Source organism: Phycodurus eques, chromosome 15 (assembly GCF_024500275.1).
Source record: "Phycodurus eques isolate BA_2022a chromosome 15, UOR_Pequ_1.1, whole genome shotgun sequence".
Classification (NCBI taxonomy): Eukaryota; Metazoa; Chordata; class Actinopteri; order Syngnathiformes; family Syngnathidae; genus Phycodurus; species Phycodurus eques.
This window is the reverse complement of record NC_084539.1, coordinates 625,069-640,043: the sequence shown is the minus strand read 5'-3', so window position 1 is coordinate 640,043 and position 14,975 is coordinate 625,069. Positions and strand designations below refer to the sequence as shown.

The 14,975-nt window shown below is 44.0% G+C and overlaps 1 protein-coding gene across 1 annotated transcript in view; it reads left to right on the top strand.

Annotated features, from left to right (window-relative positions):
- Window positions 1–14,975, top strand: part of crb2a (crumbs cell polarity complex component 2a) — a 146,411-nt gene that overhangs the window by 24,030 nt on the left and 107,406 nt on the right. Inside the window, 2 exon segments of the mRNA XM_061697727.1 lie at window positions 1,600–1,795; window positions 9,387–9,526. Of these exon segments, the coding sequence (XP_061553711.1) occupies window positions 1,600–1,795; window positions 9,387–9,526 (336 nt within the window).

Genomic DNA, 14,975 nt, shown 5'->3' with positions numbered 1-14,975 from the left:
CGGGGTCCCCTGGATCGGCGATCATTCCTCGAATATCATTTCTGACACCAACTGTTTTGGCAAATCTTTTTCTGATAGAATAAGTATGGAAGCAATCTTTGTTTTTATTACAAGGAAAAAAGAAAACTCTTTGCAAAGAGAGGAAAAGGTACAAGTCTTACGTGTTGTCACCCCTTACTGAAGTCCAAGCAAACATCACCATCATTATACAGAAGTGAGAGAGACAGAGAACAAAAGGAAAGCAAAACAAATATCTTTGTCCAGCTGCACTCAACTTATCTTCATCGAAAAACAGCTAGTAGTCACAACATGGAACAATGAAGCATGTGAAGGTTGTATAAACTAATAGAAGTAATATTTGGTATATATATGGACCTTGATTCCCGAATGAAAGGCACACTTTACTTAATCGGAAAAGAGGACCTTGGACCACTGGCCAACAGTCCAGTCCTTCTTCTCCTTGGCCCAGTTGGGATGGTTCCTACGTTGGCTCAAACTCAGAAGCGGCTTGACCCGAGGAACCCCAACAGTTGTAGCCCATCTCTCGGGTGCGTCTGAATGTGGTGGTTTTTGAAGCTGTGACTTCCGCCTCATTCCACTCTTTCTGAATCTCTGCTAGATTTTTGAATCTTCTCTGTTTGATAATCCGCTGAAGCCCACGGTCATCCCTTTTGATGGTGTATCTTTTCCTGCCACATTTTGTCCTTCCACTAGACTTTAGATTGATATGCTTGGACACAGCACTCTATGAACTTTTATGGCTTACCCATCCTATGGGCTAGTTGTCAAGTCTGCAGTATTTCCCTTATTGAACCCAGCTGAGACAATTTAACCAAACTGAAGCAATTTAATGACACCTGGGGAAACCTGTGCAGGTCCTTTGAGTTTAGTAGATGATTAGTGTGTGACACTCAGTTTAAAACATTTATGTCCTGCAAAATTTGGACAGATTTCTTCACAGTATTCAAATGTTTTGAATTCCTGATTTCATGGGTTTTATGAGCTGGAAGCCCAAATTATGTAAAAGTAAACAAATAAATATTTGAAATTGTTTAAATTGTGGGCCCTGAATCTATAATCTATGAAATTTTAACTTTTTGAATGGAATTATGGAAATAAATAAACTTTTCCATGATATAAAATCTTTTTGGAAAGGGAATGTACATATATTTAAATATAAACTATATATACATATATACAGTACACACACACACACACACACACACACATATGTATATATATTTAAATATAAATATTTATATATATATACATACAGTGTATATATATACATATATAAAGAAATACATACATACATACACACACATATGTGTGTGTATATATATATATATATATACACACACACAGTATATTGCACAGCTGTAGTCCAGGGTGTATCCTGCCTTTAGCCTGAAGTTAGCTGCTACAACTCCAGTTACCTGTGACCTCAATGAGGGTGCGGTATAGAAAATGGATGGATGGATATCATAACATATGAACTAAAACAACCAAGATGATATTTTTTTATTCTGAATATAATATTACAATATTTCTCAAACAATGCCTTCTAAAATTATATCCTGCTCCCTTATCTAAAACTAGGAATCAACTGTGAAACTGAAATTGACGAGTGTGAACTGGATCCCTGCCACAATGGAGCCACCTGCCACGACGGCATTGGCATTTACTCATGTGAATGTCTATCTGGGTTTAAAGGCACCAATTGTGAAGCTGACATTGACGAGTGTGTAAGTGATCCATGCATAAATGGAGCTACCTGTCGGGACATGGTCAACAGGTCAGGGAATCATCAATCTCCTTTGAATCATGTTGTGTTTCTCTTCTTCTTTCTCTTGAATATTCTTTTGTTTCACCCTGAATTATGGAAGTGTATGTTTTGAAAATTAAACACAACTGGTATTTTAAAACAGGATCTACGATGCTAATCAACCCATATAAAGAAGTATAATGAAGATCTATGAACTTGAAGCCTTTCAGTACATTACATGTTCCACCGTATTCTATCCTCATTCCCACTTCCTGTAACCACCTAAAGACATTGCTGATTTTCTGAACCAAAATTGAGAAGTTTTTTTCATGATTTGTCGAGGTTTTTTGTCTAGTTTAGTACTTACACTGCATATAAATCACTTACCACTTCTTTGCCACAAATTCTCATGCCTTAAGCCCGCTGCACACAGAGTGAGATGGCTGAACCCGACTGAACTCTCACACAGTGTGCAGGGTTAAGCAAATACCTCTCAGTTTTTCCGCGACTCAAAATTGTAATCGTTGGTGCACGCCGTCGCAACGTTGCAGATGTAACAGTCAACCAAAAATGCACATGGGCTTTCACTAGGCTTTATACGATCAAGACTTTTGGGGCCGATCACCGATCAGCAAGTTTAAAAAAATGATAACCGATCACTGATCTGATCTTAAGATGGAGCAATGTGTCTATTTAAACAACTTCATTTCCTGTATATACTTGTGTACTTAATTGGTCCAAAAATGATATTTACAATAAATAATGTATCTTTGTTCATCTTTTATGCCAGTGAGGCATAGTGACAGACAGAACAAATGAATGGTCTTCTATTAGATGGCAGGAAGTACATACAGTAATTAATGTATCGACTTTTTGTGACATTTTTGTTTGTTGGTGTGTTGTGAGATTTTTCAATTGTAAAATATGTGCCTTGGCTCCATAAAGGTTGGAAATCACTGCTCAAGTCAGATCATGTATTCAAATCGGTCAGGTCAAACCAACATTACAACATGACAGAAATAATGGGTGTTAACTTACTATAATTAAATTACTTTATTGGAATTAAATTACTTCTCACACACACCAAAACATTAGAGCATGATTCAACAGAACGCCAAACACCGTTCCGTTCAAGCATTAGTGCTAGCACTAGCTTGCTAGACTACATAATGTTTTGTTGCCTGCTTGTGAGCCGTATCGTATTAAAAGTACGTGAACATAACTCAAGCAATCCTTGAATGAAAGTCCTCTCCCGAGCATTAATGCAGAAATCTTTTTCCCCATTTTGTTTTTAAAAACATATGGTGCGATCCATTATTGTTGTCGTCGCCGTGGTAATGAGTATCCGGTCGCATTTGAGTTGACAAGATGAAGCCCAGTGATTGTAAAAAACGGGATGCGGTGATATCGGAATACAAGATTATATTGCAGTAGTCTGACATAGTGCAATCGTGAAAGACCAAATTTGTCTTGTTGTCTGATCTGGGCATTACGTGTTGTCTGTTTTAAAAATAACTTTATTTGTGGTCCGATATTTACAGTACTACGTCAAAAGACAGGCGACAAGGCTAAAAATAAACTAGCTTTTGGATTGGAATATACTATACATGGAGTAAATGTCTTTTGCAGACCCGATCAATGATAGCGATCAGCCGATCAGCATAAAATGCTAATTATCGGCCGATACCGATCAGACCGGTGTAAAGTCTAGCTTTCACACACCCAAAAATAGTAGTTTCCGTGTTTTAAAAGCTTAAGCGAGACCCAGCCGGCCACCGTGTTCCAAGCTGTACAAAAACAGCACAGCGTATACATACAGTATATTGTGTTTTACAACAATATATACAGTATCTGCTACTACTGCTTGGAAACATAGAAAAGCCTGTGAATATGATGCTATTGTTGGTGTGATAGTCGAGTACAGTACAGCTGATAACACGAGCTGCAGTAAATCGAACCTTTGCTCACCTCTCAGAAGGTTTGTACAATCTCGCTCAATCAACTGTTAGCTGGGAGGGGCAGGGGGGGAATTTCCAGCTGACTCTGAATCATGATATAGGTTTCGTTAAACTTAGTACACAGTAATCCCGCCTTTATCACCGGGGTTACGTTCCAGACCATCCCCACAATAGACGAAATCTGAGAAGTAGCGACCACATTTATTATATTATTTATACATAATTTCAATTGCTTCATACACATAAATACTACCATATTCATTTGAGGGACATGCAGGGGCATAGCACCAAATTCTAGATCCCCATACATAAGCCTCCTGAAGGGCCCCCCAACTCCACACAGGGGCGTAGCACCAAATTCTCGACCCCCGTACATAAGCCTCCTGAAGGGCTACCCACAGAGACTCACACACAAACACACACACATATACACACACACAGGTAGTCACAGACAGTCTTAATTTGATTATAGCAAATTCATGCCAAAATGTGTATTGTACACACAAAGACAATCGGGGTGTTTTTTGCACCGATTCAGCCCCTTCCTGACCAAACGTCAAACCGCAGATAATCTTTTGTCTTATCCTAGTCATAAAATTAAATTATCCTCTATGATTGTCTTTGCGGCACGGTGGCCGACTGGTTAGAGCGTCAGCCTCACAGTTCTGAGGACCCGGGTTCAATCCCCGGCCCCGCCTGTGTGGAGTTTGTATGTTCTCCCCGTGCCTGCGTAGGTTTTCTCCGGGCACTCCGGTTTCCTCCCACTTCCCAAAAACATGCATTAATTGGAGACTCTACATTGACCGTAGGTGTGACTGTGAGTGTGAATGGTTGTTTGTTTGTATGTGCCCTGCGATTGGCTGGCAACCAGTTCAGGGTGTACCCCGCCTCCTGCCCAGTGACAGCTGGGATAGGCTCCAGCCCGCCCATGTGAGGAGTAGCGGCTCAGGAAATGGATGGATGGATGGAGCTAAACAATAGACAATAGTTAAAAATAATATTGGACTGTACTGGGCATTTTAGGCCATGAAAAAAATGTGGGCTTACTTATTGCCCCCCGGCTCGGCCCCTGTACATTGGGGTTCACCCCGGTGGACGAGAGGGTAACCTACCTCCGCCTTCGTGTGGGGGGATGGGTCCTAGCTGTTGTTTGTGCCTATGCAGCAAACAGCAGGTCAGAGTACCCAGCCTTTTTGGAGTCCTTGGAGGGGGTGCTGGAAAGCACTCGCACTGGGGACTCCATCGTTCTGCTGGGAGACTTCAATGTTCACGTGGGCAATGACAGTGAGACCTGGACAGGCGTGATTGGGAGGAATGCCCCCTCCTCCCGATCAGAACCCAAGTGGTGTCCTTTTATTAGACTTCTGTGATCACCACAGATTGTCCATAACGAACACCAGGTTCAAGCATAAGGGTGTCCACACATGCACTTGGCACCAGGACACCCTAGGTTGCAGTTCGATGAGCGACTTTGTGTTCGTGTTATCGGACATGCGTCCGCATGTCTTGGACACTTGGGTGCAGAGAGCGGCGGAGCTGTCAACTGATCACCACCTAGTGGTAAGTTGGCTCTGATGGTGGGAGAGGATGCCGGTCCGACTTGGCAGGCCCAAACGTATTGTGAGGGTCTGCTGGGAACATCGGGCAGAATCCCCTGTCAGAAGGAGCTTCAACTCCCACCTCTGGCAGAACTTCACCCATGTCTCAGGGGAGGCGGAGGACATTGAGTCCGAGTGGACCATGTTCCTCGCTTCCATTGCCGAGGTGGCTTGACCGGAGCGGTGGCCGTAAGGTAGTCGGTGCCTGTCGTGGCGGATATCCCCGAACCCGTTGGTGGACACCAGCTGTGTGCGATGCTATCAAGCTGAAGAACGAGTCCTATCGCGTCTTTTTGGCCTGTAGGACTCCTGAGGCAGCTGATGAGTACCGGCTGGCCAAGCAAAATGCAGCTTTGGTGGTTGCTGAGGCAAAAAGTCGGACATGGGAGGAGTTCGCTGAGGCCATGGAGAACATTTCCAAATGGCTTTGAGGAAATTCTGGTCCACCATCTGACGTCTCAGGAGGCGGAAGCAGTGCACCATCAACACTGTGTATATTGGGGATGGGGCACTGCTGACCTTGACTCGGGACGTTGTGAGTTTGTGGGGAGAATACTTCGAAGACCTCCTCAATTCCACCGACATGCCTTCCCATGAGGAAGCAGAGTCTCTGTTCTCTGAGGCGGGCTCTCCTATCTCTGGGGTTGAGGTCACTGAGGTGGTTTAAAAGCTAGTCTGTGGCAAGGCCCCGGTGGTGGATGAGATTTGCCCGAAGTTGGCAGACTGGGTTGGTGGTCCCTCTTTTTAAAAAGGAGGACCACAGGGTGTGTTCCAACTACAGGGGAAATACATTCCTCAGCCTTCCGGGTAAGGTCTATTCAGCGGTGCTGGAGAAGAAGGTCCATCAGGAAGTCGAATCTCAGATTCAGGAGGATCAGTGTGGTTTTCGTACTGGCTGTGGAACAGTGGACCAGCTCTATACCCTCGGCAGGGTCCTTGAGGGTGCATGGGAGTTCACCCAACCAGTCTACATGTGTTTTGTGGACTAGGAGATGGCGTTCGACCAGTGTCATTCGGGGAGTTCTGTGGAGGGTCATTTGGGAGTATGGGGTTCCAAACCCCCAGATACGGGCTGTTTGGTGCATGTATGACCAGTGTCAGAGTTTGGTCCGCATTGCCGGCAGTAAGTCGGACTTGTTGAGGGTTGGACTCCGCCAAGGTTGCCCTTTGTCACCGATTGTTCATAACTTTTAGGGACAGAATTTCTAAGCAGAGCCGAGCCGTAGAGGGGGTCCGGTTTGGTGGGCTCAGTATTGCATCTCTGCTTTTTGACGATATTGTGGTTCTGTTGACTTCATCAAGCCGTGATCTCCAACTCTCACTGGAGCGGTTCGCAGCCGAGTGTCAAGCGGCTGGGATGAGAATCAGCACCTCCAAATCTGAGACCATGGTCCTCAGTCGGAAAATGGTGGAGTGCCCTCTCCGGGTCGGGGATGAGATCCTACCTCAAGTGGAGGAGTTCAAATACCTTGGGGTCTTGTTCACAAGTGAGGGAAGAATGGAACGGGAGATCGACAGGCGGATCGGTGCAGCGTCTGCAGTGATGCGGACTTTGTATCGGTCTGTTGTGGTGAAGAAGGAGCTAAGCCCAAAGGCAAAGCTCTCGATTTACCGGTCGATCTATGTTCCTACCCTCACCTATGGTCACGAGCTGTGGGTCGTGACCGAAAGAACAAGATCCCGGATTCATCCATCCATCCATTTTCTGTACCGCTTATCTTCACTAGGGTCACGGGCATGCTGGAGCCTATCCCAACTATCTTTGGGCGAGCGGCGGGGTACAGCCTGAACTGGTCGCCAGCCAATTGCAGGGCACATATAAACAAACAACCATTCGCACTCAAATTCACACCTAAGGGCAATTTAGAGTCTTCAATCAACCTATCATGCATGTTTTTGGGATGTGGGAGGAAAAACCGGGGTACCCGGAGAAAACCCACACAGGCACGGGGAGAACATGCAAACGCCACTCAGGCGGGGCCGGGAGTTGAACCCCGGTCCTCAGAACTGTGAGGCAGATGTGCTAACCAGTCGCCCACCGTTCCGCCATCCAGGATACAAGCGCCCAAAATTAGTTTAGGGTAAGAAGCTTGGTCATCCGGGAGGAGCTCAGAGTAGAGCCGCTGCTCCTCCGCATTGAGAGAAGCCAGATGAGGTGGCTCAGGCATCTGATTAGGATGCCTAAAAGACACCTCCCTGGTGGACCTCCCGGGCACGTCCCACCGGGAGGACACCCCAGGGACAACCCAGGACAAGCTGGAGAGACTATGTCTCCTGGGAACTCCTCGGGACCCCCTCGGAAGAGCTGGAGGAAGTGGCTGGGGATAGGGAAGTCTGGGCTTCCCTCCTAAGGCTGCATGCCCCCGCAACCTGACCTCGGATAAGCGTAGGAAAATGGATGGATGGACTAATGCTTACTTCATATCGATTCATTGTTTGTGTTTTCAGCTTTTTATGGCAAGCTACTGGGGGACAGTTATAATAACTGCTAATTTAAGTTTCTAGTTTGCATTTACTGTGAATATGTACTGTATGTCCTTAATAGCCATAGCTAGTAGATTTATTTGGTCTTCTTTTTTTAGTTTAAATCAGTCAGTCTGCCTGATATCAAGATCTGGGGTCAGTCTAAGCATAATCAAGCCTTAGGCAAATATTTCATCTAATGAAACAATCATGCAATCTTCTTAATAGACTGAATTTACCCGCTTTGCCTCTTGCAGCTGTAGATGTAATAATTATTTTTTCAGTAGGGCATCCTAGTCGTCAAGAGCTTGACTTGTTTTCAGTTCATCAGAAGTGTCTAAGCATAATCTAGAAATGTAAGGGCCGAGCAGGGAAAAACGGCCTGCCACCGAGCCTCTCGTCCACGGAGTAGATCCGTTCATGGCATGCACAACTTATCAGCCCCACGGAGTAGACAGCTGATGAACTGAAAACAAGTCCTCCTCGCCCACGCCCTCGCTGATTGGTCTGACGTGGCGGTCCCAATTGGTAATGAGAGGTTCGGTGGCAGAGAAAAATGGCCCGGAATTCTGTGTTCCATATTTCAGGAGAAAAGTAAACTTCATATAAAATACCACATTTGCAAGTGAAAAAACACAGTTCTGTGAAGATGAACACCAGTGCAATTACTTGAAAAGACTGAATATTGCAAATTTTCAGTCAATAGCTTCAGTTCAAATGAGATTGGCTTGGTGGAACCCTTTTATTTTATTTTATTTTGCCACAACTTATATGTATTTTATGTATACATTTACAAGGCAGGGGGATAACTGGACTTTTATTCTGAAAGGTTCCCACTTAGTTTGTATAGTGAGATGAGTGAGTTGAGGTTTTCAAGATTTCCAGATAGATGTGGAAAATTAATCTATATTTAGAATGATTTCTAAATAATTCATTTTATAAGAGATACATAGTTTAGTTTAGTGTATTTATTTATTTATAAATAAAGGGTACATACAGTTTATAGAGCCACTGTGTAAGTTGCACCTGTAAATGAAAACAATGACTGAAAGTGCACTTGTTTTTTATGATGTATACTTCAGATTGCTCATATGATTTGAAACAAGATTTGTAACAACATAATAACCAATAAATGTGAATATTATAGTTAGTAGTTGTAGTTGTTTGCACCAAAAAAAAGAGAGAAAAAAAAAGGGGAAAAAATCTAATTGTCGTTATTTATAGCTTATTAGGCCACAGATATAATGGTCTGGCCCACTTTAGATAAAATTGGGGTGAATGTGGCCCGCAAACTAAAATGAGTTTGACATCCCTGGTGTACTATACTGTATGTGGTGCCCAAAAATATGGAAAAACTGCAAACTTTTTTTCACGATTATCCAGTTCAGTCTCTTTCAGCTCTGTCGCTCAGCGTGCGGCGGGCCTAAAAGGCACAGGAGGATGTCGATTTTGCAGGATCACTCTATGACCTGAGTTCTCCTTGCCCAAAGGGTTCTGAAAACAATTTATCATTACTACCCACCGTTTCAGTATCTTTTAGAGTTAATGCAATTGTTTTCACGTTTTATCTTCAACTGTAAAAATATTGTTAATTTGTTCCAGCTATGAATGTGACTGCAGTGACACTGGATTTGAAGGAGACCACTGTGAAATGGACATCGCTGAGTGTGTGTCTCATCCCTGTCAACATGGTGCCACATGTCTGGAGGGAGTGAAACAATATACTTGTATCTGCTGGCCAGGTACCTTAACTGAATGTCAAACACCAAAGATTTCTGCATTAACATACTAATGGGCAGTGGCATTATGCCCTACTGTGCACATACATCTGAGTTGTTCTTTTTTAAGTGTTCTTGTGTGCTCTGGAAATACAGTGTGACGGGCTCAAATTTTATTTGAGAAGGGAATAATTCAAATGGCAACAATAACAATAATAATCATTTACCGCTATCAATCAATTAGTGTATCAAGTTAACAGCTATTGGTAGATTATATCTTTACCAGCCAACTTTTAAATTGTAAGGTACGTGGTATTACAGAAAATCAGTATTTATTGCGAAGAGGACGAATACTGTATAATGCATTTATTGACCTCAAATGTTTTGTATAAGGAACAAATTATCTAATCAATTTACTTAGCACAGTGTTTGCATAGGTGTGTTTATAACAAAATGTTCAGCAATAGCGTTTAATCCCACATGTGTGTATCCTGTGTGTGTTGAGATCTAAGTCTTGAGATATGAGGGAGCTGATATTAGGCAGTGTGACGCTTGCATAAGGAGTCCTGTATCAGTTCTTGTAATACTTTTTCTATTCGTGTGGATGTTGTGTTGTCCAAGACTATTAAACCATTGCTTAGTTTACAATAACACCAGTCGGTGTTCCTCTCGCTCGCATGTGGACGTGAGGCCTTTCAAGAATATGCCACTTGTCAGATGGCCACTTTTACCCCTGTTTAGGAGGATCCCAACCTCTAGCCACAACGCATGTCACACTAGAGGGATCAGTAGTTCAAGTTGGTGTGAAGATTAATCTGGTGTGTAGTTGATCCAGGAAAATAATTCTAAAAATCATACGGAACCAATACCAACCAAGTGCTGTTGTCACTGAAGTAAAGTGGTGGAAAAGGTGGGAATTAGTGGATGATCAATATCATAACAATAATTCTGTTTGAATGTTGTAAAACCCTGTACAAGGAAGAGAACATTCTCAGATATTAAAGTTGTGGTGAGGTGATGATCCAGAGTGGTCTAACTTGCAACAGCAGAGTCAAAGTGCAAGCTTGTTTCCTCCGTGTTGTTATGGGCAGGTAACATCTTTAAACTTAAATTTGCACAGCCTTTTTATCATAGAAAATAGCTTGTCACACATTAACTGCTAGCGCTAACTAGCTAGATTTTTATGATATTTTTTTTATGCTGTTGTGGAGGGATTTTTTCCCTGTGTACGAACTACAAGCCTTTCAAAACACACGGTCTTGTTAGTTTGGAAAAAAATAAACAGCGATATCTGTCAACTAAAGGGTACTACTTAACACTGTTGTTTATTGCAACTCCAAATGACAAAATATGAGCAGTTGCTGTCTCTTACACGCGGCAAAACTCTTCCCATCTACATCAGATGTACCCAATAGATTCTCAACATTCTAATCACATGGTAAGTTACCATACACTACTAATATGCGATAGTCTGATACTAATTATATTACTACTATAGTCTGATACTAATTATATTACTACTAATAATATACTTTTCAATATGTTATTATAACAAATAATAATTGCATCCTTCACACTGCCCCATTTGAGAAAACTACCTAAGAGAATACACAAAACCCACACAAACAATTATAATTTTACATTTGTCACCCATTTTCATAGTCAGGATAATGGATTAACATTTCCTTCTGTGACACCTCTAATTAAACATACAGTACAATGTATCACTACAGGTCCAGCCTTTCCACTGGCCTGCAGACTCTACCCGACCTATTCACAGTCAAACCTGTTGGTGACGATTGCTGTACCTAGTCTCGAGTCTCATCACAGACCATAGCTGGGTCTGTTGGAGGCTGCGCTCTCGCTTTCCCGTGTGCCACAGTCTCGAGGTGAAGGACCTGTAGATGTCACCGGTTTCTCAGTTTCACCCCTCCCGACAGGAAGTGACGCACGTAGGAGAGAGGAGTGGTACTTTCCTGCTGCACCTCTGCTCGACCAGTCCATTGTTTTTCAGTCTAGTTTCATCCTGACCCAGCTGCCAGGCTGCAGCACAGGAAGCTCCCATGCCCCATCTCTGCGGTTAAGTGGTAAGTCTGTCGGTCTTTTTCCTCAGCATCCTTGTGTCTGATGACAGACAGGTCAGGCCACCCAGGCCTCAAGTTACAGTCCAGAGTTGGTAGTGTTGTGCGAATCCGCCGGCCCATCAAAAGGTCAGCTGAGCTCACACCCATTGCTGTTGTGGGTAGTTCTGTAGCTTAGAAGAGCTAGCAATTGATCCTTTTGCCAAAAGATTCTCTTTGTGGACTACACAGCCCATCCTGCTTTCCGGATGGGTGGCACGGGCTTTAAGTGAGATGTTCAAAGTCGTATTCCTGACTGAACCTTCTGAAGGTCTCATGCGAATTCCGGTCCATTGTCTAAGCATATTGTATCGGGGGTTGCGAACCGAGCAAAAGTTGCCTTCAACTTTGCTTCAACCTGATCTGCTGTTGTTACTGGTAGCTCAAGTATCTCCAGGTACCGGGAGTAGTAATCGGAAACTACTTGATAGTTCTTCCTTTTGTGTTTGCACAAGTCCATCCCTAATCTCTGCCAGGGTCTGTCTGGTACCGGTGTTGGGTTAAGTGTTTCTTTCCTCTGTGCTTTTTTTGTTTACACAACAAAACACACCTCTCAACTGTCTCCTTCAAGTCATCAGATAACCCCGGCCACTGATGCTTGCACACGTTCTCTACATTTGGAGAGGCTCTGGTGTCCCTCATTGATCCAGCCTATTACTCTTCAATTTTGATGATATTATGGACCGTAGATGATAAAATCCCTAAATTCCTTGCAGGCTAATACAGGCTAGTATCTCTTCATGCATTGATGGTGGCATAACAATGCTACTTCCCATCATGACTTATCCATCCTCTCTGAAAGCGCCACCCTGTAGCCATGATAGTCTCTTGCTTAGTTGCGAAGATGACTTGTATGATCCGGCTCATATTATCTCTCACAAGTCTCACCACGGCTTGTAGTGCAATGTCTGCCCGTGTGGCACTCCTTATCTCAGCCAGCTTTCTCCTGGATGTAGGTAGAGTTGTGAAGATGGCGTTCACATAGTACTGTAGATCAGAATCAGAATCCTCTTTATGTCAAAAACACACAAGGAATTTGTTTCCGGTAGTTGGAGCTGCTCTAGTATGACAACAGACAGTCAATTGACGGAGAATACTTTGAAACATAAAAACAGTCAGTTAGTAATAAAATATTACCCGTAATGTGGTAATGCCGGTTTACTATTATTATTATTACTATTACTATTATTACTATTATCATTACTATTATTTTTTTGGACAATTGTGCAAAATGATGCAGAGTCCTCTAGCAATTAGAGCAGTTTGAAATTACAAATAGAACAGTAGTCTGGCGCAGTGACCATTGTGGAAATGGCGCAGAGACTTCAAGAAATGTGTGCAGTTTAAAGTGACTAGTAGTGTGACAATCTGGGACAATGTCAATTGTGCAAATAGTGCAGATACTTATCAAGCATGAGTGGCCAGTATTGGTCAACAACAGATATGCAAGTAGTGCAGGGTGACGAGACTACTACAGTGGGTGCACGAGTAATGTATAATTGACCCGAGAGATGTGACTACAATCTCAAGACAAAATTGGCAGCATGTTACAATGGAATGGTAAGTTAACTGTTAAGAGGGAAGTTAATGGCAAGAGGGAAAACAGTGTTGCGCCTACCTGACTGAGGGAAGGAGCTGGAAGAGGTGGTGACCAGGATGTGGAGGATTTTGCATGCGCTTGTGTTAGTTCTGGCAGCGTGCAAGTCCTCAAGTGTGGGTAGGTGGGTACCGACAATCTTTTCAGCAGTATTGATTGTCTGTTGCATTCGGAGTTTGTCCTTTTTTGTAGCAGCACCAAACCAGACTGTGATGGAAGAACACAGGACTGATTCGATGACCGCTGTGTAGAACTGCCTCAGCAGCTCCTGTGGCAGGCCATGCTTTCTCAGAAGCCGCAGGAAGTAAATCCTGTGCTGGGCCTTTCTGATGACGGAGTTGATGTTGGTCGCCCACTTCAGGTCCTGAGAGACAGTAATTCCCAGGAACTTGAAGGTCTTGACGGTGGACACAAGGCAGCTGGACAACGTGAAGGGCAGCTGTGGCAAAGGATGCCTCCTGAAGTCCACGATGATCTCTACAGTCTTGAGTGTGTTCAGCTCCAGGTTGTGTTGGCTGCACCACAGCTCCAGCCGCTCCACTTCCTCTCGATATGCAGACTCGTCACCGTCCTTGATGAGGCCGATGACAGTGGTGTCATCTGAGGAGTTTGAGTCAAGAGAACTTGAGGAGTTTGACAGCCGGGTGCGCTGAGGTGCAGTCGTTCATGTAGAGAGAGAAGAGCAGCGGAGAGAGGACACAACCTGGGGGCGCCCCATTGCTGATGCTACGTGTGGATGAGGTTGTCTCTCCCAGCCTCACCTGCTGTGTCCTGCCCGTCAGGAAGCTGTAAATCCACTGGCATATGGCAGGTGAGACGCTGAGCTGGAGAAGCTTGGATGAAGGAGCTCAGGGATGATAGTGTTGAACGCTGAGCTGAAGTCCACAAACAGGATCCTCGCGTAGGTCCCTGCACTGTCGAGGTGTTCAAGGATGAAGTGCAGTCCCATGTTGACTGCATCATCCGCAGACCTGTTCGCTCGGTAAGCAAACTGCAGGGGGTCTAGCAGGGGACCTGTGACGCTCTTGAGGTGGTCCAGCACGAGAAGTTCAAAGGACTTTGTGACCACAGATGTCAAGGCGACAGACCTGTAGTCATTTAGACCCGAGATTGTAGGTTTCTTGGGGACTGGAATGATGGTGGAGCGTTTGAAACAGGATGGTACTTCGCACAGTTCCAGAGATCTATTGAAGATCTGAGTGAAGACTGGCGCGAGCTGGTCCACGCAGACTTTGAGGCATGATGGGGACATATGGTTTGGGCCTGCCGCTTTGTTAATCTTTTGTTGTTTGAAGATGCGTCTCACATCCTGTTTGTGGATGGTTAACGCAGAGGTCAGAGGTGTGATTGTGGTCGGTGATGTGGCTGGCTGGGTGGGTGTGAAAGTGTCCTTTTCAAATCTGCAGTAGAAGGTATTCAAGTCGTTGGCTAGTGTGCTATTGTTCTCTGCTTGGGGGGGATCGTCGCATGTAATTAGTCAGCGATTGGAATGCATGCCAAACTGATTTAGAGTCCTTAGCGCTAAACTGTTTTTCCAACTTTGCTGCGTAGTTCCTCTTTGCAATGTTAATTTTTTTAGTCAGCAGGTTTCTCGCGCGATTATACACGGCTCTGTCCCCGTTCTGGTATGCGTCCTCCTTAGCTTGGCGAAGCTGCTTAAGTTTAGCAGTGAACCATGGCTTTTTGTTGATGAAAGTGCGAAATGACACACATCTTCACAGAAACTGATATAGGATGTGACAGTGTCTGTATATTC